The sequence below is a fragment of the Natator depressus genome, chromosome 1, assembly GCF_965152275.1.
Source record: "Natator depressus isolate rNatDep1 chromosome 1, rNatDep2.hap1, whole genome shotgun sequence".
NCBI lineage: Eukaryota > Metazoa > Chordata > Testudines > Cheloniidae > Natator > Natator depressus.
The window spans coordinates 209,082,043-209,106,411 of NC_134234.1; the positions used below are offsets into that span (position 1 = coordinate 209,082,043).

Genomic DNA, 24,369 nt, shown 5'->3' on the forward strand with positions numbered 1-24,369 from the left:
GGCTGACAGAAATGTTTCCATGTTAAAAAAAATCCCAGTGAAAAAGTGATTTTTAAAAAAACAATTAAACACTGCCTTACATCAACCCAAATATTGCATCCCTGAGAACAAACAGTGAAACTGATTCTGTTGATGTTCTTTGTCCCAGCTGAAAGCCATATTAAAAAGAAAGATAACAAAGAGCTTTAAAATAATGACATTTGTGCAGGACATTTTGAAATATCTTTCACCTCTAATAAATCCTAAATTATTATTACCAACACAGAGAAAGAAACATGTCTGTCTGCAACATGTGTGTTTTAAGTGAGCATTGTTCATTTAAAGAATAAATAAAATATTGTATTGCCTCCTAAAATTTTTAAGGGCCTTACCCTCTGAGTTGCTGAGTGGCCTCAACAGCTAGCAATTTTCAGGTCTGAGTAGTGAGGAGCTCCTAGTTAAAGGAAAACAGTGACATTTCCCTTTAAGTGTCAAAAGAACTGGATTAATGAGGCAGAATTTTCTCTCTCTTATTCATTATGGAGCCTTTTGCTGGGCTACTATGAGAACAATCTAAAATATGACAAAGTAAGTGTAAAAGGAGAGCAGAGCCCGAGAAGCAAGTATTTTAAGTTATATTTGTGAACAACTTTTACATAGATTCATAGAGTTTAAGGCCAGAAGGGACCATTACATCATCTAGTCCAGAGGTGGGCAAACTACGGCCCATGGGCCGCATCCGGCCTGCGGGACCATCCTGCCTGGCCTCTGAGCTCCCAGCTGGGGAGGCTAGCCCCTGGTCCCTCCCCCGCTATTCCACCTCCCCCGCAGCCTCAGCGTGCCGCCAGCGCCCTGGCCCGCCGCTCCTGCCAGGCAGCGCAGGCAGTGTGGCTGGGTCTGGCCAGGCCGTGGGGCTGTGAGCTCCTGCCGCTCTGAGCAGCATGGTAAGGGGGCGGGCAGTGTGTGTGTGGGGGTTGGGTAAGGGGTAGGAGGTTCCGGGGGGCAGTCAGGGGATGGGGAACAGGGGGCGTTGGATAGGCATGGAAGCCTGGGGGGCCTGTCAGTGGTCGAGGGAGTCAGGGGACAGGCAGCGGGGGGGTTGGATGGGGGTGGGGTCCCGGGGGGTGGTTAGGGTTGGGAGGTCTTGGGAGGGGGCGGTCAGGGGACAAGGAGCCGGGGGGGGGGGTTGGATGGGTCAGGGGTTCTGAAGGGGGCAGTCAGGGGGCGGGAAGTGGGAGGGGGCGAATAGGGGGCAGGGGCCAGGCCATATGGGGAGGCACAACCTTCCCTACCCGGCCTTCCATAGAGTTTCACAACACCGATGTGGCCCTTGGGCCAAAAAGTTTGCCCACCCCTGATCTAGTTTGATCTCCTGTATTTCACCCAGTTATTCCTGTATTGAGCCCAGTAACCTATGTTTAATACTAAAAGCTGCATGAGAGGAATTCAGAAAAGTGTGATGAATAACAATAATATCTTGCACTGAAATCATATTTTTGCCCAAAGGATTCCATTGCCTCAACTTTACATCTCAGCTAAGCAACATACTTCCCTTTAGCATCATACTGGGGCATTGGGATCAGTGTTGATTCAGCGGGGAGAGCACCCTCCCCACTACTAAGCCACCCACCCCACTCCCTGCAGCACAGCGCCCCCTAGCACCACACTGGCACCTTGGAGTCAGTGCTGATTCAGAGGGGAGAGCATCCCCTAGTGAGTTATTCTCTGTAGTCTGTCTAGCACCTTAGTTGTTGACTCTTCTGCAAGCATTATGAACATAAGAACAGCCATACTGGGGCAGAACAATGGTCCATCTAGCCTAGTATCCTGTCTTCCGACAATGGCCAGTGCCAGATGCTTCAGAGGGCGTGAACAGAACAGTGCAAATTATTGAGTGATTCCCCAGGCCCACCTCTGCTTGTATGATCTGACATAGTCACAGCCAAGGAAATAAGACTGCAGGAAAAGAACATGATATTACAGTTTGTTAAACTTCTTTCTTTCTTGTTTCAGCCACCTTGTATACCCAGGAGTTATAACCTTCCTGATAGCAACAGTGACCTTCCCGCCGGGGTTTGGGCAGTTCATGGCTGGAGAGGTGAGAGTAGTTATAAAGGAGTAAATGTGTAATTCTGAAAGAATCCCCAAATCAGCAAACACACACCATGGTGAGTAAGAAGAACTCTGAGGTTCCCCTTCTTGAGCAGGAGGCAGGGAGAGATTTAGGAAGAGTCTGACCTCTCCTGGGCTGGAAGGAGAGATTTCTCTGAGAGTAATAATCTCCATGCTCCCCTTCAGGCAGATCTGGGGAGGGTCCCTCCATTCCCACCTAGGGGGTTTAGGCGGGGAAATGTAACCCCTTGAACACTAGAGGAGATTAAATAGATTATCCTCCATCCAAAGCCCTCTCTCTTTTCTGAGCGGGTTAAGGTTTAACGCTTCATATTCTAGGAGGAAATATCCAAAGAGAATCAAATGTGGGTATCCTCTCTCCTCTCTGGTGGGGAACCTGGGTATAACATTGACCCCATTTAATCTTTTGAGAATCACTGACTGTTTTCTTGCCTTCTTTCCTTGAAGCTGATGCCCAGGGAAGCCATCAGCTCCCTGTTTGATAACTACACCTGGGCAAAGCACATGGGGGACCCACAAATCCTAGGGAAATCTGCCATCTGGATCCACCCCAAAGTCAGTGTCTTCGTCATCATCCTGCTTTTCTTCATCATGAAGGTAGGAAGCCCACCCATCCTGACCTGGCAGTGTGTCGCCCCTCTTGTGGGGGTCAGAGCTCTTGACACCACCCTGCTGTTTGTAAAGTGCTTTGAGACCTGCTGATGACAAAGTTCTACCTGAGAGAGGAGACTGAAACTGAAAGAGATTTTCTACTCCAGTGACCAAAATAGGAACTAGCAAGAATGAGATTTTCTTACAGAAAAATAATGATGAGGACAAACTGTGTGTTATCCTGGGGGAAGGAAGAGAGACAGCATCTCCCAGATCAGGACTGGACAATAATGGCCAGTGGGCACAGGGGTCCCAATATACCATCCTGGGCAGACTGTATGTACTTCCAACGGACGCTAACAGGTTCTGCTTCTTTGGTAATGCTGGGATTGCTTGTCATGCAGATAAAGGGTTAATTATTTGAACTGAAAGATGGTGGGCAATGGGGAGTAGCGGTGCAGTGTACATCTGATCTGCAATGCAAGAAGCGTATCCTTCTAGAGTCATGTGAATGTTCCCATATAGTTTTATAGGTCATTCCTGCCTCTAGATTCTTTGCTGCTGTGACAAACTGCTAGAGTGGCTGTTTCAGGCTGCTTATTTTGCTGTTGGTTTGTGTTAAAGAGGAGCAGACCGCACAAAGAAGCCCTGCCTCTGTGGCTCTGGGCAAAGGTTGGGCCTGATCATGGATCGTGCGTGAACCAGCCCCACACCTTCCACCCAAGGCCCTGCCCCTTTGCCCCCCCTCCATCGCAGACACCGGCCCCAGGCCCAAAGGAGTGCCAGGAGGGCGAGCGGCATGCAGCCCCAGCTTCCCCAGCTCCAGAGCATGAGCGGCCCCAGCCCCGGAGTGCCGGGAAGGTGGACGATGCGGCCCCAGCCTCCCCAGCCGGAGCGCTGGGGGCTGAAGGACTGGAGCCGCACACGGGGAGCAGTGGTAAGCAGGGGCTGGGGTCACACCTGGCTGTTTGGGGAGGCAAAGTCTCCCCCAGTCTATGCGATCCGTCGTCCATGGGCCTGATTCTGCACTGCATTGCACCTTGGTCCCAATACTCAGCTGCATCTGGGCTGAGTTTGGCACTGCTCAGTGGAAAGGGAGCAGAGCTGGTTGTACTCCTCTGTTGCAGCTTCCAGATTCTGGGACCAGCCAAGAACCAATCAGGTCCTCTGTGTTAGAGTAGCCACAGGGCTGCTGACCCAAGGGGCCATTGCAGCAGCCGAGAATAGCCAGAGTGTGGAGGTGCTCAGGCCATGGATACTCACCCCTAGCATGTCTCTACACTAGAAGCTGTAGAGCTGTTCTGCTGGCTCCACACCACTTGGAGGTTCTCCATCTGCTGGGGGTGTAGCTGGATATACTAGCTTTATGGCCCTTTTACATCAACTACTCTGCACAAAGCTACCCTTGAAAGGCACTCAGCAACTACATGATGCAGAGTGTGTCACACCCACTTTCTGAAGTGCTTACTGACTTTCAGCTCTCCTAGAGGAAATTCAAGGTGTTGCTCTCTGGATACCATAGACAGCGCCTCTCTCCCTAGGAACTGTACCACTTCAACAGCTGAGATCTGCTGGGCCACACCTGCTGAGAATCCCTTGATGTGAGCTGTCTGGGGATGGGTGGCAGAGTTCTCTGTGGAGCCATCAATGGTAGAATTCACTCACCCTTTTAATCTGACGAAGGCCAAGTGTGTTGGCTGTCAGGGCATGGGACAAGGTTGGTCTATTTCCTGAAGAAGGTGACTGTGAGATCAGCTAGGGAGAGGTTTAGGGGTGCCCAGTTCCAGCATGATAGTTTGTTGTGGCTCTCCCAGAGGTTGTGGCCTGCACCATTTTATAAATAAATAAAACTTCCTGCAGCAAGGGGGGGGCCATCTCTATGGATCAAAGGGAAAGTAATTCTCCATGTTCAGCCCATCCCTTATGGATTAGCTTCCCCAGCAGCACAACAGTCACTGGGAAGCTCTGTGCAGTAGACAGTCTCTGGGAGTGATGGTGGTTTGCATGAATTCTTCCCACTCTCCTTTGCTCCCCACATTCCCAGCTGCCCTTGGCTTCCTTGCTGAGTCTGTCAGATTCCCCAAAAGGCATTTCCTCATAAGCAGGCAGGCTGGAGGATGTGGTGCAGCTGCAGGAGATGCTGTTACCACACACTAACTATGACCCCATATCCCTCTGTCCTAGTTCTGGATGTCTGTCGTCGCCACTACCATGCCGATACCTTGTGGAGGCTTCATGCCTGTTTTTGTACTGGGTGAGTGTTAACCTCCTTCTTGGCCTTCTCAGAGAGAGAGAGAGAGAGAGAGAGAGAGAGAGAGAGAGAGAGAGAGAAATTATCATTGACAGGGAGACAGAGAGAGCAAGCTCACAATGGTGTTTCTAAGAGGGAATTCGGATCATGGCTCCCACAAGCTGTCTATGAGGAGCTTCATTAACAGTCCAGTTGCCCAGCCTCTGACCTTCAGCTCCTCTTCCTTTCTCCCCAAACTCACAGATGCTGATCTGGAAATTCCTGCAGTTTCTCCACATAATGGACTGTGCACAGTAAACAACAGACATACTTACTAGATAAATCAGACACAGGGTCAGGACTTGAACCCTGACGCTTCAGTTCCAAAAACTCAGGTCCCTGCCTCTTGAGCTGAAGAAAAGCTCCCCTAACTAGTACTAATAGTAGGTCCCCTGTCCTCTCTGTGGGCCCAGCTACAAGACAGCAACATCCAGCTTTCACTCAGAACCAGTACCTTACAACCTCAGCCATGGATTATTAAGTGATTCATGACAAGTGGTTGATGACTGATTATTGATTGTTAATCCTATAACAGAAAAAAACTATGTTAAAGTGTCATTTGTATTGAGAGTACACATTAGTTCAGTAGAACCTCAGACTTATGAACACCAGAGTTACAAACTGATCAGCCAACCACACACCTCACACCTCATTTGGAACTGGAAGTACACAATAAGGCAGAAGCAGAAACAAAAGAAAAACAAACAAAAAAAGCAAATACAATACATGTTAAATGTAAACTACTAAAAAAATTTAAAAAGAGAAAGCAGCATTTTTCTTCTGTATAGTAAGAAAGCTGTATCAAGTCAATGTTCAGTTGTAAACTTTTAGAAGAACAATAATGTTTTATTCAGAGTTACCAACATTTCAGAGTTATGAACAACTTCCATTCCTGAGGTGTTCATAACTCTGACGTTCTACTGTAATTTAGAGTAAAATGTTGTAATTATCCCAAAACCAAGCATTGCAATCCCAGGAAATTCAGTTGTGGTTGCACTTAAAAGATATCCAAACATGGCTGGACACGCACAGCTTGGACACCCAAAGAACCCTTAACTTTGCACCATCCAAAATATGATCCAAAACCCAGTTTTGTCCAGTCTGGGACCACAGACTCACAGTAATCATAATTGTATGGTCATTGCATGGTGTCACTACAGGGCAGAGTTAAGGTTATTTGGGTGCCTTAACTGTGCATTTTCAGACTTGAACATATTTGGATTTATTTTAAGTGTAAACTTAACTCTAAATTTCCTGGATTTGTATTTCTGTGTTTTGGGATAAATACACTCTCCCTGGAGTGGTTTTTGTCCTTTTATTACTGATACAAAATCTCTACCTTAACTCCGTCATAATGTAGTTTTTGTTTTAACATATAAGCACTGGTAAATTACCATATGGCTTTTATCGGCAGAAGAGCACAGCCATTTTGGGTGGATGGGTATTAATCAGTGACTTCATGTGATGCTTTCCAGGGGCTGCATTCGGCCGTCTCATTGGTGAAATCATGGCATCACTCTTCCCTGATGGGATCCTCTTTGATGGCATTGTTTACAAAATCTTACCTGGAGGATATGCCGTCATTGGTGAGTCTCCACGTCTTTCTTTTTTCTATCCCTCCTCCATGAATCCCCTGGTCTACATGACACTGTCTTTCCTCTTCCCCCACAACTGGGAAAGGCGCAGCAGCCCTGACAGGAGCAGTGAGCCACACTGTCTCCACAGCAGTGATCTGCTTTGAGTTGACGGGTCAGATCTCCCACATCCTGCCCATGATGGTTGCCGTCATCCTCGCCAACATGGTGGCCCAGAGTTTGCAGCCCAGTCTCTATGACAGCATCATCCAGGTGAAGAAGCTGCCTTACCTGCCTGACCTGGGCTGGAATTACATAAGGTGTGGTACCACCAGTGGGGATTGGGGAGAGGAGGGAGAACACAGCAGAAGAGGGTCTGGCAATGGGAAATGAAGGGGGATAGGCTAGGTCACAAAGAAATGGAGCAGGGATGGGGGGTGGCAGACACATAAATAGAGTGGGATGAGGCAGAGAAACAGCGGGAGGGCGGTGGAGAAGGAGGTGCTCATCCATGAGGGGCGGGAGCAGAACCATGCCCTAGTGGAAACCCAGTTGGTTTGTGGATGGTCTCACTTCCCCTGTAGTTACTCCCACATGCAAGTATGTATCTGGCTGTATAAAGCACACACCTGAAAGGAGCTCCTGTTTTGCTTTCCTCTTTGGGAAGCTTTTCTTTTAGACATATTTGAATGGTATGTTAACCCCTCTCTTTATTTTCTTTGTTCCTCTAGCAAATACAATATCTTTGTTGAGGATATTATGGTCTGTGATGTGAAATTCATCTCCTCTACTTGTACATACCAGGACCTGCAGACCCTGCTTCAGAGCACCACTGTCAAGACCTTGCCTCTGGTAGATTCACCAGGTACGCAGTATGGGGAATCTGACCTTTTCTGAAGCCTTCCTTGGTTGAAAGAGTCTGTCTCCAGAGGTATGTAGTTTGGAAGATAGGGAACTAGCCTGGGAACCCAGTGATGTGACCCTAGCTCTGCTGCTGATTTGTTGTATGACCTTGTCCAAAAAACCATCACCCTCTCCATTCCTCAGTTTCCCTATCTGTAAAATGAGAATGATCATGCTCCTTATCCACGTGGATAAAGTGCTTTGAGATCTTTGGATGAAGAGCATGATTAGTTTTCTGCTTTGGTTGGAATGGATGTCAATTGTTCATTGTGGTAGAGAGACAGGATTTGGCTGTAATGCCACTCGGGGGAGTCTCTGCTGAGGCTGTTGGAGAAGGCAGACCCTGTTGTTCTCTCTGGCTCTGTAGCTGCCTTTTCTCACCACACAGGGATTCCCCTGTCACAGAAGAGACTGGTGACTATAATACCTCTAGTTGTCTGGGAGGGAAAAAACTCAGGCCTGAGCACTTTTGAGAAGAAGGGATTGCAAGGAGGGTTTCACAGCTGGGAGTGGGATAGGCATTTGTTGTGCGGGTTGTGAGGGCAGCTTGGCAGGGTGGGGCACTGGGGAGTGAGTGGGTGAGGGCAGAAAGCGGGAAGGAGACTCTGGCAGAAAGTTTTGGCTGCAGGGATGGCTGTTGTATTTCAGAAGGAGGCTGATCTGATTCGTTGTCAGGCACAGATGGGGCTCAGCAGCAGTTCGGACTTGTGGGAGGTCAGTTGGCTGGGGTGTCATGTCAGGGCCATCTGTTGGGTAGCAGGAGGGAGAAGGAGTCAGGAGTGTTTTGTAGAGGCCTCGAGCTGGGATGAGCATGGGGAGGACCTCTTGCCACACCATCTTTGGGATCCTCAGGGCTAATGTGGCCAGTTTGGGCAGGAAATGTTGGCCCACACACATCCTTCGACTGGCTCCCCATGTTATCTCCTCCTGCAGAGTCCATGATCCTGCTGGGCTCAGTGGAGCGGTCAGAGCTGCAGGCTCTTCTCCAGAGGCATATTGGCCAGGAGCGGCGCCTGCGCATCATCAAGGAGATGCAGCAGAAGCTGGCTGAGGCGCCCTATGACGGGCACAGCAAAGGCCAGTGGGCAGCCATGCCCAGTTGCAAACACGAATCTTTTGCTTTTGTGGATGAGGATGAGGATGAAGAGGAGAAGGCTGAGGTAAGGAGGGGAGGAGAGAGAGACTGAGGTGGGGAGATGAGGGGGAGAGAGAGAGTGAGCCCTGGTCTACACTAGAAACATGTCCGTATAACTCCGTCGCTCAGGGGGTATGGAAAATCCACACCCCGAGTGACGCAGTTATACTAACTGAACTCCCAGTGTAGACAGCACTATGTCCCTGGGAGGGATTCTCCCATCGCCAGCATAGCTACTGCTGTCAGGGAGGTGGAGTACCTACACTGAGGGGAGAGCTTCTCTCGACAGCGTAGGCAGAGTCTTAACTACATGCTACAGCAGCACTGTATGCGTACACGAGCCCTGAGAAGCAGAGAGGCACTGGGAAAGGGAGGGAAAGGAGCTATTCAGGGTGATTCTTGTTTTATTTCCTTTCCTTCTGTAGCCACCTCAGCAACCCTCTCCTGCTCCCAGTCACCCTGAGGAACCCAATGGCCCAGTGGCGCCTCATAAACCAATGCCAGAAACACTGGGGCCCCAGGAAACCCCAGGTATTGTGACCTCCAGAGTGCCCCAGCTTGCCACGTCCCAGTCAGCACTGGGAAAGCCTCACTGCCTATTGCTTGTGAGAGTGTGAGGGGCTGAGGCTAGAGCTGGCTGGAAAATTTTCACTGGAAAAACTATTTCAAAATTTTTTTTTCACCAACGTGTGTCAGTTTTGACAAAATTTACTACAGAATTTTTTCTCAAAACAAAAATGTTTTTGTTTCATTTTGAAATTTTGTTTCAAATGTTATTTTTTTCATTTTTACATTATTTTTGCTTTTCTTATAGTGTGTCCTGACATGTCCATATGAATAGTACATGTAATGCACTACTGTTATTGACATGTCATAATATAATAGTGGAGTTAGTTTATTTTTAAAAGTAGTAGCTGCTCTTAATGATTTTAACAATATTATGCACAACTACTACTGACGTCAGGAAGTAAGGTAAAAATTGCATACAGATGAAAAATAAAATAAAATTCAAAATGAAAATTTGACGTTTGAAATGAGGATTCACAGTTCCAAAATAAAAATCCAAAACTTTCTGAAATGCACATTTTCCAAAATGGACATTGTATAGAAATTTGTTTCAGGGGGAAAGCACACAAATTTTGAATATACTTGTTTTGGTCCAATTCAGAATGAAAACAAATTTCAAAATGTGGAAATTTCTTGCAAAATGGAAATTGTGAGGTTTGACCAGCTGTAGCTGAGACACTGTGTCTGTTTGTATGAGTGATGATGGGGAGGTGCTGGCTCCTGTGAGCTTATCTGCTCTCCGCATGTTAAGGGGATTGTGTTGAAATACTATCTGCAATGTGCCTTGTTACCATATACTACGAGCATGTGGCTTCCTCTGTAGCCTTTTGTAGACTCGTGGTAATGTGGGCAGATCAGGCTCACCAAGTCTGGCTCCCTCAGATTGCAGGACTCATTACACCGTCTTTCTCACTAATATCTCTTCTAGCCAGCTCTAGAGAACCTGTGGTGAAGTTGCCACCACCACTTGCCCACCCGCTCCACATTGTCCTGCCTGTGAAGACTCTTGTCCTGACATCTTATCCTACATTTTCATCCTTAATAGCTTAGACTATCTCCTTAGTGCCATCTCCTGAGGCTGAATGGCCTCCCTACCCCACATATACACACATCTTTACTGATCCAGCTCCGTCCGTGGGGTGTATGTGCAGTGACATATTGTCTTCCCCTGTTTGGAACCATATGAGCTGAGCTCTCCTGACTCTAGTCATGTCTCTCCTCTGATCCCTGAATCACATTTGTTGCTCCGTGTTGTTGTTTCTCTCTGTGCCTCCTGAACTGCACAGAGAGAGCCTAATGGTGGCCAGCTCCTGAGGGTGAGCAAGGAAGGCAGGGCTCCTGGCTAGTGTTTGTAGCTGTCCAAAAAGGAGCTGGGACCATAGTCTCACTCTCCACCCTACCCTGGCCAGTGGAGCTGGCTGGCTAGGGAAGAGAGCACTTCCTTGCTGCACTCCATTGGGGTGTAGCATTTGGGCACAATCCCCTTTCTGCAGCACCACCAATGTCGGCCAGTGCCTTTAATGCACAATAGGGTCTCTTATATGCTCAGTGTGGTTGCAGAGCAGTATACCAGCTAATCCCCCTACTTACCAGATGGCAAAGGTTTACTTGTCTGAGGAATAGTCACCCCAAGAGAATTTGGGCGGGGGGGGCATTGCTTGAGTCATTTTAAACAAGGCTAGACAAAGCCCTGCAAAATAGATTGCAGGGAGCCATCCTGAGGTGGCGGGAGGAAGAGGGGATGGAGCAGATGTGCCCGAACAGGGCTTTCCCCTCCCTCATTTTTATTCCTGGGTCACCATCAGCTTAAACTCTGCATATCAATATCAGCTCTCCTCTCTTCTTGTTCCTATCAGGATGAATAATCCATGGTCCTTTCCATTCCCAGCCTCAGGCCCATGGTGTTATCCTTGACCCCTCTCTCTCCTACACCCCTCACATTCAGACTGTTGACAAATTCAGCTGCTGCTTCGTCTATGATGGCATCTCCAGATCCCATCCTGCCCTGTCTGTCCCTGCTGCCCAAACCACATTCCTGCCTCTGCTGCACCCATTTTGCTCCCCTCTAATTTAACCAAAATGCTGCCAGACTCCTGTTCCTCACCCACCACTCTGACATCATCACCCCTCCTTTACGAGTCCTCTCAGGGTCTCCACAGCCCTTTCTGTGTGAACAGCATGGCACTGGGACCTTGCATGTGGGTGACCCTCTGCTTCTGGCCCCTTCTTGGAATCATTGCTCTCTGGATAGCCACCTTCCAAGGCTCTCTCTTTGCAGGGTTAGTGCCCCTCAGTAGGTAGGGGATATTGCATGGATTAGTGTGGTTGATTCCTGCCTGTCTCAGATCTTGCCCCATCAGCAATGGAATGGTGTATTCTGACGGGCTGGACCCTTTCATACTAACACCGAATTCTCCCCAGCCTGCCTTGGGCGAGGCCTGGTGCCTTGTGTTTAGTCTCTCACTTGTCCTCGTTTTTTCTCCTCTTTGTTCATTCTCTTCCTGCAGCCAGGAGTTTCTGGAGCGTGAGGCAGCTGATCCAGCAGCTTTTGTGTCATTACAACCGGCCACCAGAGATGGAGAGTGTTGCCCAGGTTAGGGACCCAGAGAGCCCAGCTGCGCAGTAATGAGGGAGGGAAGGTGAAGGAAAGAAGGCTCCCTCTGAGAGGTCTTGGTAATAGGGTGGGGGCAGTGGTGTCAGAAAGGGAGATGCATGAATGATGCTGAGTGTTATGGCGTCACTGGGCCAATGCTCTGGAACTACTCCATATGAAACCAGTCAGGACTCTGGGGTAGCATGCCTCCTCTCTCTGAGCATACTGTTGCCAGGGCAAGAAGCTTACACAGCTTCGACCTTCCTGGGTGTGACCTCGGAACATTCAGCATCCCCTTCCACACTGTGTGCTTCCCACAGCGAGTCCGCCTGGGCGGGGCTCCTGGGGAAGCTAGAGGCCCTGTACTCCAACTCCGCAGTCAGCAGTGACTCTCAACCAGCATAAAACAGTATAAAACAGACTTTATTAGTCGACAGGAACACAGTGTAGAACAGAACTTGTTAGCACGGAAATCAGTGACTTTCAGCCAAATCCATCTTGGGGGAATCCCGGGCCAGATGCCCTGGACTCCCCGCTCCAGTCCCTCCAGGCAGATCGGCCAGCTACCAGCGGCCCGACCTCAGAGACCCCCGTTGTGCCTCTTCCTGGTCTTTGTCTCACTTCCCAGGCAATGTGTCACCTGGTTGCATTCTCCTCCTGGGGCTCAGGTTAACGGGCTGGCAGCTGGAGCAGCCTCACCTGCTTCTGAGGGTCTCAAAGTCACACAGCCTTATTCCCACCACCTAGGCATTGGTGCAGCACAGAGGGAAACTGAGACACACACAGTATTCATGCAAAACAGTAAGACTCACATAGGCTCACAGACCACATAACAAGGGAAAATCCCCTCTTTGTTATACTGAGCTCCTGGTAAAGCATTAGGGATTTCCGCAGAAGAGAATGGCTATGGCATGCATGGAGAAGTGAGGCTCCTGCTGGCTAGGTGCTGTCTGTGCTGCCAGTACTGAGAGAGACAAGGTGGGTGAGGTCATATCTTTTACTGGACCAACTTCTGTTGGTGGGAGGTACAAGCTTTCGAGCTATACAGAGCTCTTCACTAGCTCTGGGAAAGGAAGCAGACTGCAAACTGCAGGTACTGAGGCAGGCTTCATGATGATCTGTTCAGATCTAAAGAAAGTATAGGCCAAGGGGGCTGTCCAAAAGGCATCCTAAGCAAAACCCCACACCAAACCAGAACCTGTATCAGTGTGCAGGTCAGAAGCATCCCAGTGCACAGATTATACCCTCTATGACAATGATATCCCGGGGAAGGACAGGGGCCCCTGAGTATCTGGGGGGTGCACGGTGGGGATTAGGGGTGAACAGGAAGCAGGGTATCCTGAGTATAATGAAGACTTTCTGGGCTTAGGGATGGGGTGGGGCGGCAGGAGGGTTAGTTGCCAGAGAGTGGGCGATACAGCTGAGATTAGGAATAAGGGGGTCTTGCACTCCGGGGTTCTCCTGTGGAGCTAGAGCTGTGTACTCTTTCACTGACCATGGCCGTGTTTTCTGTTCTCCCCAGGAGTCTGTAGAGGTTACAGATACAATGAAGCCAGAGGAGGTAAGTCTGGATGAGGAAAGCGGGGGCAGGCTGATCTCTCCTCTCACCCTTGGAAGTTGTCTCTTTCCTGGGAAGGTCCAGTGGCCAGGATATGCTCATATGCTACAAGGAGAGGCCATCCTGAGAGCAACTATCCCCTCATCCAATGGAAATGGAGCAGCCTATCCTGGAGTGACTGAAGCAGGAAGAAGAGACAAGGAGCTCTCATCCCCTCTAAACAGGCCTGGGGAAGCCCTCACCTTCCTGGCTACTTTTCTCACTGTGTGTCACTGTGTGTCACCCTTGCTGGGGGCATCTCAATCAATGGCACCTCTAGTGGCTGCAGCACCACCAGGTTCCCAAAAGGGAGGCCCCAGCTCATGCTGGAGGGATGGGAAACCTCAGAGGAATAATATATTGGGGGCAGCAGATGGGGAGGAGCGGGAAACAGCAGCAGGAGACTGGGGAGGCTTGGAGTATGGGCTGGGAGCAGTGTTGGTCACTGTGATTGTGATCCCCTCTTCCCTGTGTCAGATAGATGCTTGGGAGCAGGACGAGCTGAATAAGGAGGTGTGCTTTGACAGCTGCCGCATAGACCCCTCCCCTTTTCAGCTAGTGGAGAGGACTTCCCTGCACAAGGTGGGTCAGACCTCCCTCCCAGCTACAGTCCATCCTTCTCCAACTTGTCTGTCTCTGTGCTAGCCCACCCCAGGGCTCATCCCCTCCCCTCTCCCCGTCTCCCTCCCCTCGCTTTGCATTTTTCTCTCTCTTGCTCTCTCTCTGTTGCCGTTGCTATCTGAGGAGCTCACTGAGCTCCCATCAGCACAGCGTCTGACTGCAGTCTCCTGGAACGTGAGCAGATTAGTTTAATAAAAGAGCTTCAGAGAACCACACCAGGATCTAGCCAGCCATTGCATTAGTGTTGGAATTCCCTCTCCCAGCCTCTGGGGGCTGTCTAGTTACACACACATTAGCACTGGGATTCCCACTCTCAGGCACTGAGTACAGAAGCAGCCACACCTTAGGTGTTTGTAAAAGCAATGATACACTAATGATGGGTTTCATACATTAGCCGGTCTGAGCGCTGCAAGATCCACATGCAGCAGTGGGGGTGGGATTCACACTCCTGGCTCCTGTCGGACCAGGGACCTCCATCCCAGCACATGAATACTGGCATTCACCCTCCCTGCCTGAGAATGCCTTTATCATTGTATTTATTAGGGGTCTGTCACTGATTTTTGCATTGCTGGAATCCATACTCTCAGCCCCAGAGCACAGCAGGATCTACCCCACTGTGCATTGGTCCCTTCTGGGTGGACTGGGATCTGATCCCTCGTAGCCATATGCCAGGTGTGGGGATGTGAGCTAGTGTGAGAATGTTCTGGGTGTCCCTAAAGCATCCCAAGCATGCACCAGTGTGACCTGAGGGGAGTCCTGGCTGATTAGAAGTCCCAGGAATAAAAGGAATATTTGAGCTGTATGGGACTGCTGCTCTGGGCTAACTACTGGTATATACCAGGAGTTCCAGGTCCTCTGGAGTCCCCACTACCACCCTGTAAGTGCAATGAGACTCCCACCAAGGATTAACATTAGATTTCCCACTCCTAGGGCAGCTTCTTACCAGGGTGGTGCCAAACCCAAAGGAATTTGAGTTGGGATTCCCACTCCTAGCTTTGGAGCCCAGAGGGGATCTCAGGCTTAGGCTTAGCGCCAAGACTCTCATTCCCAGCCTTTGAGGACATCAAGCCCTTTGCAACTGGTAATGGAGATTCTCTTGTGTTTTCTCCCACAGACACACACCTTGTTCTCCTTGCTGGGCCTCAGCCATGCCTATGTGACCAGTAAGGGGAAGCTGAAGGGAGTGCTGGCTTTGGAAGAGGTAAATACAGTCAAGTTTTCATGCAGACACTCCCACCTCCTGCTCAGCCTCAGACATTCTGTGTGTTATCGCAATATCCCACAGCAGGTGAGAACCAGCTTTGGGATGGAAGTTTCAGCTCTGCAGTCAGTACATTTCCTAGCATTCCAGTTTCAAGTCCTGGCAGCACTGACTTAGCCCTTTTCCCTTCTGAGGGGAGAAATTCCGTTTCTGGATGTGAGTTTTTCAGAAGGGGCCTTAACAAACTAAGGGCCTGTCTGCTTTACATGGATATTAAAGATCCCCTACTCCTTTTTGTGAGATGCAGGCTCTTACCTGTTTGGCTTGTGCCGAATCCATTTAGCCAGTGTCCCTCCCAGAAGTGGCTACATTGAGATGGCATGGAGTTTGCCAAGTGCTGTGGGATGAAAGGCACTGTAGCAATGCAAAATCTGATCTCTCCAGGGGCTAGTCTCCTGCCCCCTTATTTTGGAGAGTAGCTGAACTGTTGTGCTGTGGTTTATCAGCTGCCCTTTAATTCCTTCTCTGTTCCTCTAACCTTCTGCTCCTCCAATAGCTCCAGAAGGCAATTGAGGGCTCCACGCGCTCTGGTGTCCGCCTCCGTCCGCCCCTCGCCAGCTTCCGTGACACCAACAGGACCTCAGTCAGCAATGACCAGAGTAGCCAGGTTTCACAGGTGTGGAGCCGACAGGACAGCTGTGTGGTGCCTGTGAGAGGAGCTGCGGACTCAGGGATGGGGAGTCCACTGCCCTCCAGCTCCCCTTCCCCACAGCCTCCGCCCTTCCCTGAGGAGGGGAAAGGGCTGCGCTCTGTCTCAGCTGCTGACGCTGAGCTGGAGGAGATGGAGCTGTCTGGCCCCGCTGCTGAGAACATCTCAGACATCCTCAAGGATCTGAGCCTGCGCTCCACGGACCTGGAGGAGGAGGATGAAGAGGATGTGCCCCTATAACCGGTGGGAGGAGGGGATGTCCCACTCCACTCCCTTCAGCGAGCCAGCCCTGCTACACATGCTCCTCAGGGAGAGGCCTGGGGACTCTCTCGCCAGTGCTCCAGCATCCGCAGTAGCTTAGTTGGGGGAGGAGTCACAGGACTGCCCTTTTGTCTGCTGCCCTCACTGCCTGGAGTGTTGTACTACCTGGGACAGATGGGGGTGTGTGTGTGAGAGGGGGGAGATGGACTCCCCCAGGTGGCAAGAGGGTGGCTGGGATTAAGGCCCCTACTCTTTCTTTCACAGCACTCATGGTAAGCCTGTAGGGGAGAGGCAGCAGGAACCGTAATGAGGCATGGACACCACCTGCTGCAGGGGCAGATGGTCTGGATAGATTGTGCCACTGTGAGAGAGTGGTGGGGAGCAGATGGGGGCCACAGGCCTTCCTCTTCTCCATTCCCCAAACACCCTGCAGAACAGCATGACTTTCTCTGCTTCCCCCACCCCCCAACAGTTCCTGCAGGAACCTCCCCACAACCCAGGATTTCTGACTAGTGAAAATTTACAGGGCCAGGGGGATTGTGCAGGCAATGAGAGGGGAGAGGGCAAGACCCCTGAGGACCATCCTGTACAATCCACCCAGCCACAGCTGTATCCCCTGAGATTGTGGGTTGAGCCAGCCTGGCACCTAGAGATACCCAGCATCCCTGGGGTAATAATAGCTTTATAAACAGTGGCTCATTCATTAGCACGACACTCTTTTCTGCAGTTCCTAAGGGTGGTTGCCATCTTCCCAGACACCTCACACGCACACGCTGCCCACACTTGTATCCTGGAAGCAACTTTCTATCTCAGAATCCCAGCACTCCATGCCCCTGCAGCCCCTTCAGGCCCCTCTCCCATCCTGTGCACCAAGAACATTCTTGTCCAGAAACACTGGGTCTTGTTCTGGATTCTCCCTGTGTTATTTTTCTTGGTGGGAGGAATGCTGGGGCTTCTCCTGGGCCTGCCAGCACTGCCACAAAGAGGGAGGTTTCTTACTGCTCCCATAAGCATGGTTGGGAGGGAGGAAAGGCTGCCTGATCTGTGTCACTGTTCTTTAATATACTCAGGACTTTAAAAAAGAATTGGACGGGAGGAAAGACTCCTTGCTGTCCGGTTGGCTCGCTGAAGTCTTTAAGCAGAATGGCCAAGATTGGAGTGGGTTGGTCAGAGGTCACAAAGGCATGGGCAAATGGCAGTAAGACTGTATATATATTTTTATCTTTCAGATATTCATGTGTTTGTTTCTGAACCACTATCAGCAATTTCTATGAAGTTATAGTCTTAAAATATAAGATCGTCCACGGAGGGGGATTGTAGGCTGGGAGCAGGCTGATGAGAGAGAAATGAGAAACGGCAGAGAGAAACCACTCCCCTGCCTTCCCCTTTGCTAGCACAGGAAGGCCCCTGTCTTTAAACACTGCTCTCTCCTGCTACTCCAGGAGTGGGTACCCTCCACACATCTCTGCCAATACAGCTCAATTGTAACTTGCAGCACCCTTTGCTATTCCAGTTCCATCTTCACCTGTGTCCGGAGGAGAGACGCTGCAGCAGCTTGGTGCATGCATGTGACACCCTGACTCTGGGAGATGAGAGACTGCCAGGCTAACTCACTATCCCTGCCAGGTTTTCTCAGTACAATGGCAAAATTCAATGCTGTAGGGTCGGCAGATTTCCCCAGCCATTGTGCAGCTTTCTACTGTTAAATTTTCATAAAAGAAACCAGGAGCAGTCCTTGGGGCTCTGCCAGACACAGTCCCACTGATCAGGCTGTGAGGAGAGGAGATCCCAGGCACTTTATGGTATGTCCTGATGCCTGGCCAGGTGCACCTCCACGAGCTGGCTGCCTGGAGACTATGACAAAGCCAGAGGCAGCACGTTTCGCAGTTCCTGCCCTGTTCCCTGTTCTGGGAGACATCTCAGAGACAACTGGGAGACATCAACTATGTTGGGTTTGCCAAGCTTATTTAAGCAGATGGTTCCCCTGCAATGCTCCAGAGGCAGGTAAAATCCTGGGGCACCTGCCAATATACTAGTGAGAATTCCTCCTTGGCCTCAATTCTAACAATTAGGCTTGTACATGTAAACAAGAACCCTTTCTGAAGCTGGGGGTCTCCATTGTGACCTGACCTGGCCTGTGTCCAGCTGGGGGCAGTTATATTGGGGAAGAAAGGGTTTGATTTAATTCCCTGGCAATCCCAGGGTCCCTGCCCAGCTCACCCTTCCCTCTGCACTGGAATCTCTGTGTTCTATGTCTGTCCCTCCCCTTTGGGGACAGATGCTTTCTCTCATACTCTTTTTTGAGCTGGTGTTTATTTTTTCCAGTTTTACATAGAGGCAACATAATTTTAAGACTAACACAAGTAAATAGAAGGGGGGTGGAAGCCTCATGGCAGCAGCCCAATTCACAGAGACTGCCTCTCCCCCAGGCAGCAGTGCTCAGACAGGCCCTGTCTCCTCCCTGCCCCCATGGGGGGAGAACAGAGTAGCCACCCTTTTTTTCTCTTTTTCTTAAAGTTTTAAAGCATGGGGAAGTGGGAAAGAAAGGAAACAATAAAGGTTTATCTTCTCGTAAAGTACCTGCAACTATCTGGTGTGTCATACCCCATCAGCACTAGGGCTCTGTGAGCTGCCACCAAGCCTGAGTTCTTACCTCTCTGGGATGGCAAGGTCTGCGGCTTGGGCTGATGTTGAAGCTGGCTCTTTAAATCAAAAATCAGAGAAAGGGAGAGAGGTGTGTGCATGAGAGCAAGACAGAGACAGATACAGACAGAGAAGAGATAATTAAGTCCCAGGCAGACTGCGAAGAGCTACAAAAGGGTCTCTCATTATTGGGTGACTGGGCAACAAAATGGCAGATGAAATTCAATGTTGATAAATACTAAGTAATGCACATTGGAGAACATAATCCCAACTATACATATAAAATGAAGAGATCTAAATTAGTTGTTGCCGCTCAAGAAAGAGATCGTGGAGTCATTGTGGATAGTTCTCTGAAAACATCCACTCAATGTGCAGCGGCAGTCAAAAAAGCAAACAGAATGTTGGGAGTCATTAGGAAAGGGACAGATAATAAGACAGAAAATATTATATTGCCTCCATATAAATCCATAGTATGCCCACATCTTGAATGCAGATGTGCAGATGTGGTCACCCCATTTCAAAAAAGATATAGTGGAATTGGAAAAGGTTCAGAAAAGGGGTATGGAACGGCTTCTGTATGAGGAGCGATTAATAAGACTGGCACTTTTCAGCTTGGAAAAGAGACGACTAAGGGGGGGATATGACTGAGGTCTATAAAATCATGACTGGTGTGGAGAAAGTAAATAAGGAAGAGTTATTTACTCCTTCTCATAACACAGGAACTAGGGGTCACCAAATGAAATTAGTAGGCAGTGGGTTTAAAACAAACAAATATTGTATTGCAAGTATTTCTTCACACAACGCAGTCAGTCTGTGGAACTCTTTGCCAGAGGATGTTGTGAAGGCCAAGACTATAACAGGGTTCAAAAAAGAAATAGATAAATGCGTAGAGGACAGATCATTAAAGTGGCTATTAGCCAGGATGGGCAGGGATGGTGTCCCTAGCCTCTATTTGCCAGAAGTTGGGAATGAGCGACAGGAAATGGATCACTTGATGATTACCTTTATCTTTTCATTCCCTCTGGGGCATCTAGCATTGGCCACTGTCAGAAGACAGGATACTGGGCTAGATGAACCTTTGGTCTGACCCAGTATGGCCGTTCTTATGGTCTTAAGATGGGGACCGAGAAATACAAAGAGGGGGAATCTTGGGCTGATGCCCACAAAGGGCTGGGGCAGCTCAAAATAAGGCCTCGTATACACTAAAGAGTTTTTGTCTGTGGGTTAGGAATGTGAAAAACTCACGCCCTGAAATAGCTAACTGTCTAGATGGTAGTACTGCTGGAAAGGTCTGGGGATTATATTGGATCACAAATTGAATACGAGTCAACAATGTGATGCAGTTGTGAAAATGGCTAATAGCATTCTGGGGTGTATTTACAGGAGTGTTGTATGTAAGACACAAGAAGTAATTGTCATGCTCTGGTGAGGCCTCAACTGGAGTCTTGTGTCCATTTCTAGGCACCACACTTTAGGAAAAATGTGGACAAATCAGAGAGAACCCAGAGGAGAACAACAAAAATGATAAAAGCTTTAGAAAACGTGACTTCTGAGGAAAGATTAGAAAAACTGGCCATGTCCTGTCTTAGAAAAGAAGCATGAGGGAGAATGTGCTAACTGCCTTCAAATGTGTAAAGGGCTGTTTTAAAGAGGCTGGTGATCAGTTGTTCTCCATGTCCACTGAAGGTAGGCAAGTAGTAATGGGCTTAATCTGCAGCAAGGGAGATTTAAATTAGATGTTAGGATAAACTTTCTAACTATGAGGGGTAGTTTAAGATCTGGAACAGGCTTCCAAGGGAGGTTGTAGAATCCCCCACACTGGAGGTTTTAAGAATAGGCTGGACAAACACCTGTCAGGGATGGTCTAAGTATACTTGGCCCTGCCTCAGTGCAGGGGACTGGCCTAGTTGACCTACCGAGGTCCCTTACAGCCCTACATTTCTATGACAGCTATGCTACAAAAGCTCTGGTGTACATGCAGTTATATCAGCAAAAAGTGATTTTGCCGATATAAGCTGCATCTCTATCAAAGGATTTGCTGGTATAGCTATATCAATACAGTAGCCTATGATGCATGTGAACACCTGGAATAGACTTCCACTTCAACCGTTGGGCAAAAAAGTAGAACTGGTTGTGGATTCATATACCCCAGGATACAGCACTGATAAGCCCATTACTGGAATAGTGGCTCCAGTTCTATTATCCACTTTGAAAAGAATGCTGAAGAATTGGAAAGGACTCAGAAAAGACCTACAAGAATAATTAGAGGTCTGGAAAGCCTGCCTTACAGTAAGAGCTATAAGAAGCTAACTGTTGAGTTAATCCAAGAGAAGGCTAAGAGGTGAGTTGATTGATTCACGGGGAAGAGATTTTTTGATCTTGCAGAAGGCATAACAAGATCCAGTGGTTGGAACCTGAAGATAGACAAATTCAAGCTAGAACTAAGGCATACATTTGTAACTCTGAAGGTAACTTACCAATGGATTTGGTGAGTTTTCCATCACTTGGCGTTGTTAAATGAAGACTCGATGTCTTTCTAAAAGGTACATGCTAGCTCATCCAGAAGTTATGGGCTCGATGCAGAAACTATTGGGTGAGTTCTCTGGACTGTGTTACGCAGGAGCTCAGTCTAGATGATTATAATGGCTCCTTCTGGCCTTAAAAGTATAAGAAGCCATTTCTATGCCCTGCTGAAAAGGGGATTCATCATCTGAAAGTACTGAGGCCAGCAAATAGAACAAGGGAAGGAAGTTTGTGTCCGCTTGATCCTGGGGGCCAGTTCAGTCATTGAGCTAGTAAGATCAGACCCCCGATCTACCTCAATATGTACCTCAGCTGATGAAGTGCCTAAAGACCTTGTGGAAGCTGGGGAATAATCAGGTGTAGGAATCCTTTGTCCATGACTCCTCCTGCCCTTGGCCCAGAATGCCCCCAGCACTGGCAAATCCTGCAGGGCATGTGCAGAGCTCTCATAGGGTACCTGGGTATTCCTCAGGAATGCTGAAGGCTGCTCTGCAGCCCCTTTGTGCCATGTAGCCAGGCCACAGGTGCTGTAGAGCAGTGAAGGATTCCCCTGAGGGCTGGTCTCTGACTCTGCCCAGGCTTCCCGTTACACACAGTAAAGGCACCACACTCCCTTAGACCTGTTTTTTTCTGGATACCTTTCTCCATGCATAGAAGTGGTCCTGTGTGCTGTACAGGAAACCATAGATGCCAACTCCATGGGTGCTTTAGGGCTGGAGCACCCATGGGGAAAAAATGGTGGGTGCTGAGCACCCACCAGCAGCTAGCTCCCCCTTCCCTCCCAGCGCCTCCTGCCCATCACAATCAGCTGTTCTGCAGCATGCAGAAGGCACTGTGGGGGGGGGAGGGGGAGGAGCGAGGGCTGGGCAGCTTGGGGGAGGGAGCGGAATGTGGCGTGAGGCAGGAAGAGGTGCGGTGAAGGTGGGGGCTTGGGGGGAGAGGTAGAGTGGGGGCAGGGCAGGAGCGGAGCAGGGGTGGGAAGAGGTGGAGCGGGAGTGGGCGCTTGGGGTTAGGGTGAGGGTTAAGGTTAGGTACATGAGTTGGCACCTCTGCAGGAAGCCTCAGAGTTTGACCTGGAAACCTTTGCTCCACAACATGAATCCCAAACCTTCAGCCCAGAACCTGAATCTCCAGCTTCTACCCCATAAAACACACACAGGGAGCTTTACTTTAAAATCAAAATCTTTTCCCAAAACCTGTAAACCTCATCCCACAATTGAACCATCACCAAAGCCTTGAACTTTCTCTACAAATTCAAACCCAGGTCTATATGCCCAACCTTCATCTGCAAAACTGAATTCTTTAAAGCCAAGAAGCACTGGAGCATACAGAATTGAAAGCAGATTGTATCACTCCCTAGCACCACCTTGCCCTGCCCAGCTCCCCTAGCCTTTCTATACCTCTGTGCTTTTCCGTTTCCTCACTTGAAGAATGCAATATTCCACATGCTCGGAATGGCCTGTTGCCACTGGATGTTGGTAGCCCAGTGCTTAGCCAGGGAGCACTGCAGTAAGGGGAGGGTGAGAGAAACTGATTCTGGGTGATTTCCTGAGCCCTTTTCTCTCCAGAGAAGACAGACAACCCCACCCAGACTTCTGGCTCCTGCTGGACCTGGTGGCTCTGAGAGCTAGTGGAGTACGTGTCCTGGGAGGGGATATTGTCAGTAACAAGGCAGTGTGGAGGGAGGCACTAAGGGAGGGAGGGAGCTGAGCAGCAGTACTTGCTGCAGCTGAAAGACAGATATAGCATGTGTTCCCCACAGGCCTGCACTTCCACAATGGCTGGTATATGGGGTGGAAGGGAAGCCAGGCCTTCTCCACGTCCCCTTACTTCCCTCTGTGCCCAGACACATCCCTCCCAGTTCACTCGGAGAGCACAGGCAGCAGTAGCATTTTGGGAGCCGCCTCCGGCCAAGGTGTGCTAAGGGGTAGACAATGCTCCTGGGGCCTCCTTCTCCTTCCCAAACTCAACTCAGTGGATTCACACAGAGCAGCCATAACAGAACCAGTCTCCACTCCGTTCCTCAGTGTTCCCCACCTATACAATGGGGAGAATTTATAATTACCAATGGTACCTTCACAGGGGCATTGTGAGGCTTGGTTCATTAATGTTAAAGCCTTAAAGTCCCTGAGCTGGAAGATGCTAAAGGAAGAACTTGGATACTACTGAGATGACTAATCTGTATAAATGCCTAGAAAGAGACAAACATGGAGAGAGAGGACATGTGAGAGCTATTACTGACTTTATTTTCCAATCAAGAACAAGTTTTAAAACAACCATAATGAAGACAGATTTTAAAATGTAAACTATTTATTTTTAAATAAATGTCTTAAAGCTGCCCAGTAATAAACGGCAAAGTCACCTGTGACTCTGAACAATGAAGGAAAATTAAAGAAAAAATCAAGGTAGAAAAAGGAAAGTCACTAACATAAGGTCAGCATTTCAGCCACACAAGCTGAAGCTACAATCTCCTCAAAGCCTAACCTTTAACCCCAAGTGCAACAGAACTGTGAGCAAAAGGCAGCACTGAGGATTTATGAAGAATAAGTTGACAACAAACTTGGCTGCCTTTTGCTCCTGAGATATACAATATAAGTGGTTACAGAGAAAGCAGGAGTTGTAACATACTTGGATGTTGGTCCAATATTTTATGAGATGTTTGTGTGATTCACCAACCTAGCCCCAGTGTAAACAAAGCTATGTCGAGGGAAGGGCTTCTCCCATCAACATAGCTACCTCCTCTCGCAGAGGTGAATTAACTGTGCCGATGGGAGAAGCTCTCCTGTCAGCATAGTAGCAGCTTCACTAAAGCGCTACAGCTTTATAAGTGTAGACCTGCAGCTTTATAAGTGTAGACCTGCCCTCACTCTCAGTCATAATTTAAAGTGACTGGGATATGAGAACTGCTATGTGCAGCTAAGAACTGTCCGAAGAACTGTAAAGAAATCATGCTGGCAAATGGCAAAGTTGAAGCTGGAGAGGTGTCAAGCAGGACTGTTCCAGGTCCATCTTATTTAAAATCTTCATGAATAATCTGGAAGAGGAAGTA

General features: G+C 49.0%; 1 protein-coding gene across 1 annotated transcript in view; it reads left to right on the top strand.

The window, feature by feature from the left end:
• CLCN1 (chloride voltage-gated channel 1) overlaps positions 1 to 16,133 on the top strand; it is a 33,159-nt gene extending 17,026 nt beyond the window's left edge. Inside the window, exons 10-20 of the mRNA XM_074948015.1 lie at positions 1,993 to 2,077; positions 2,560 to 2,709; positions 4,888 to 4,957; positions 6,469 to 6,579; positions 6,674 to 6,887; positions 7,299 to 7,432; positions 8,404 to 8,630; positions 13,288 to 13,326; positions 13,840 to 13,944; positions 15,098 to 15,184; positions 15,741 to 16,133. Of these exons, the coding sequence (XP_074804116.1) occupies positions 1,993 to 2,077; positions 2,560 to 2,709; positions 4,888 to 4,957; positions 6,469 to 6,579; positions 6,674 to 6,887; positions 7,299 to 7,432; positions 8,404 to 8,630; positions 13,288 to 13,326; positions 13,840 to 13,944; positions 15,098 to 15,184; positions 15,741 to 16,133 (1,615 nt within the window). The remainder of the gene's footprint in view (positions 1 to 1,992; positions 2,078 to 2,559; positions 2,710 to 4,887; positions 4,958 to 6,468; positions 6,580 to 6,673; positions 6,888 to 7,298; positions 7,433 to 8,403; positions 8,631 to 13,287; positions 13,327 to 13,839; positions 13,945 to 15,097; positions 15,185 to 15,740) is intronic.
• The last annotated feature ends 8,236 nt before the right edge of the window (positions 16,134 to 24,369 follow it).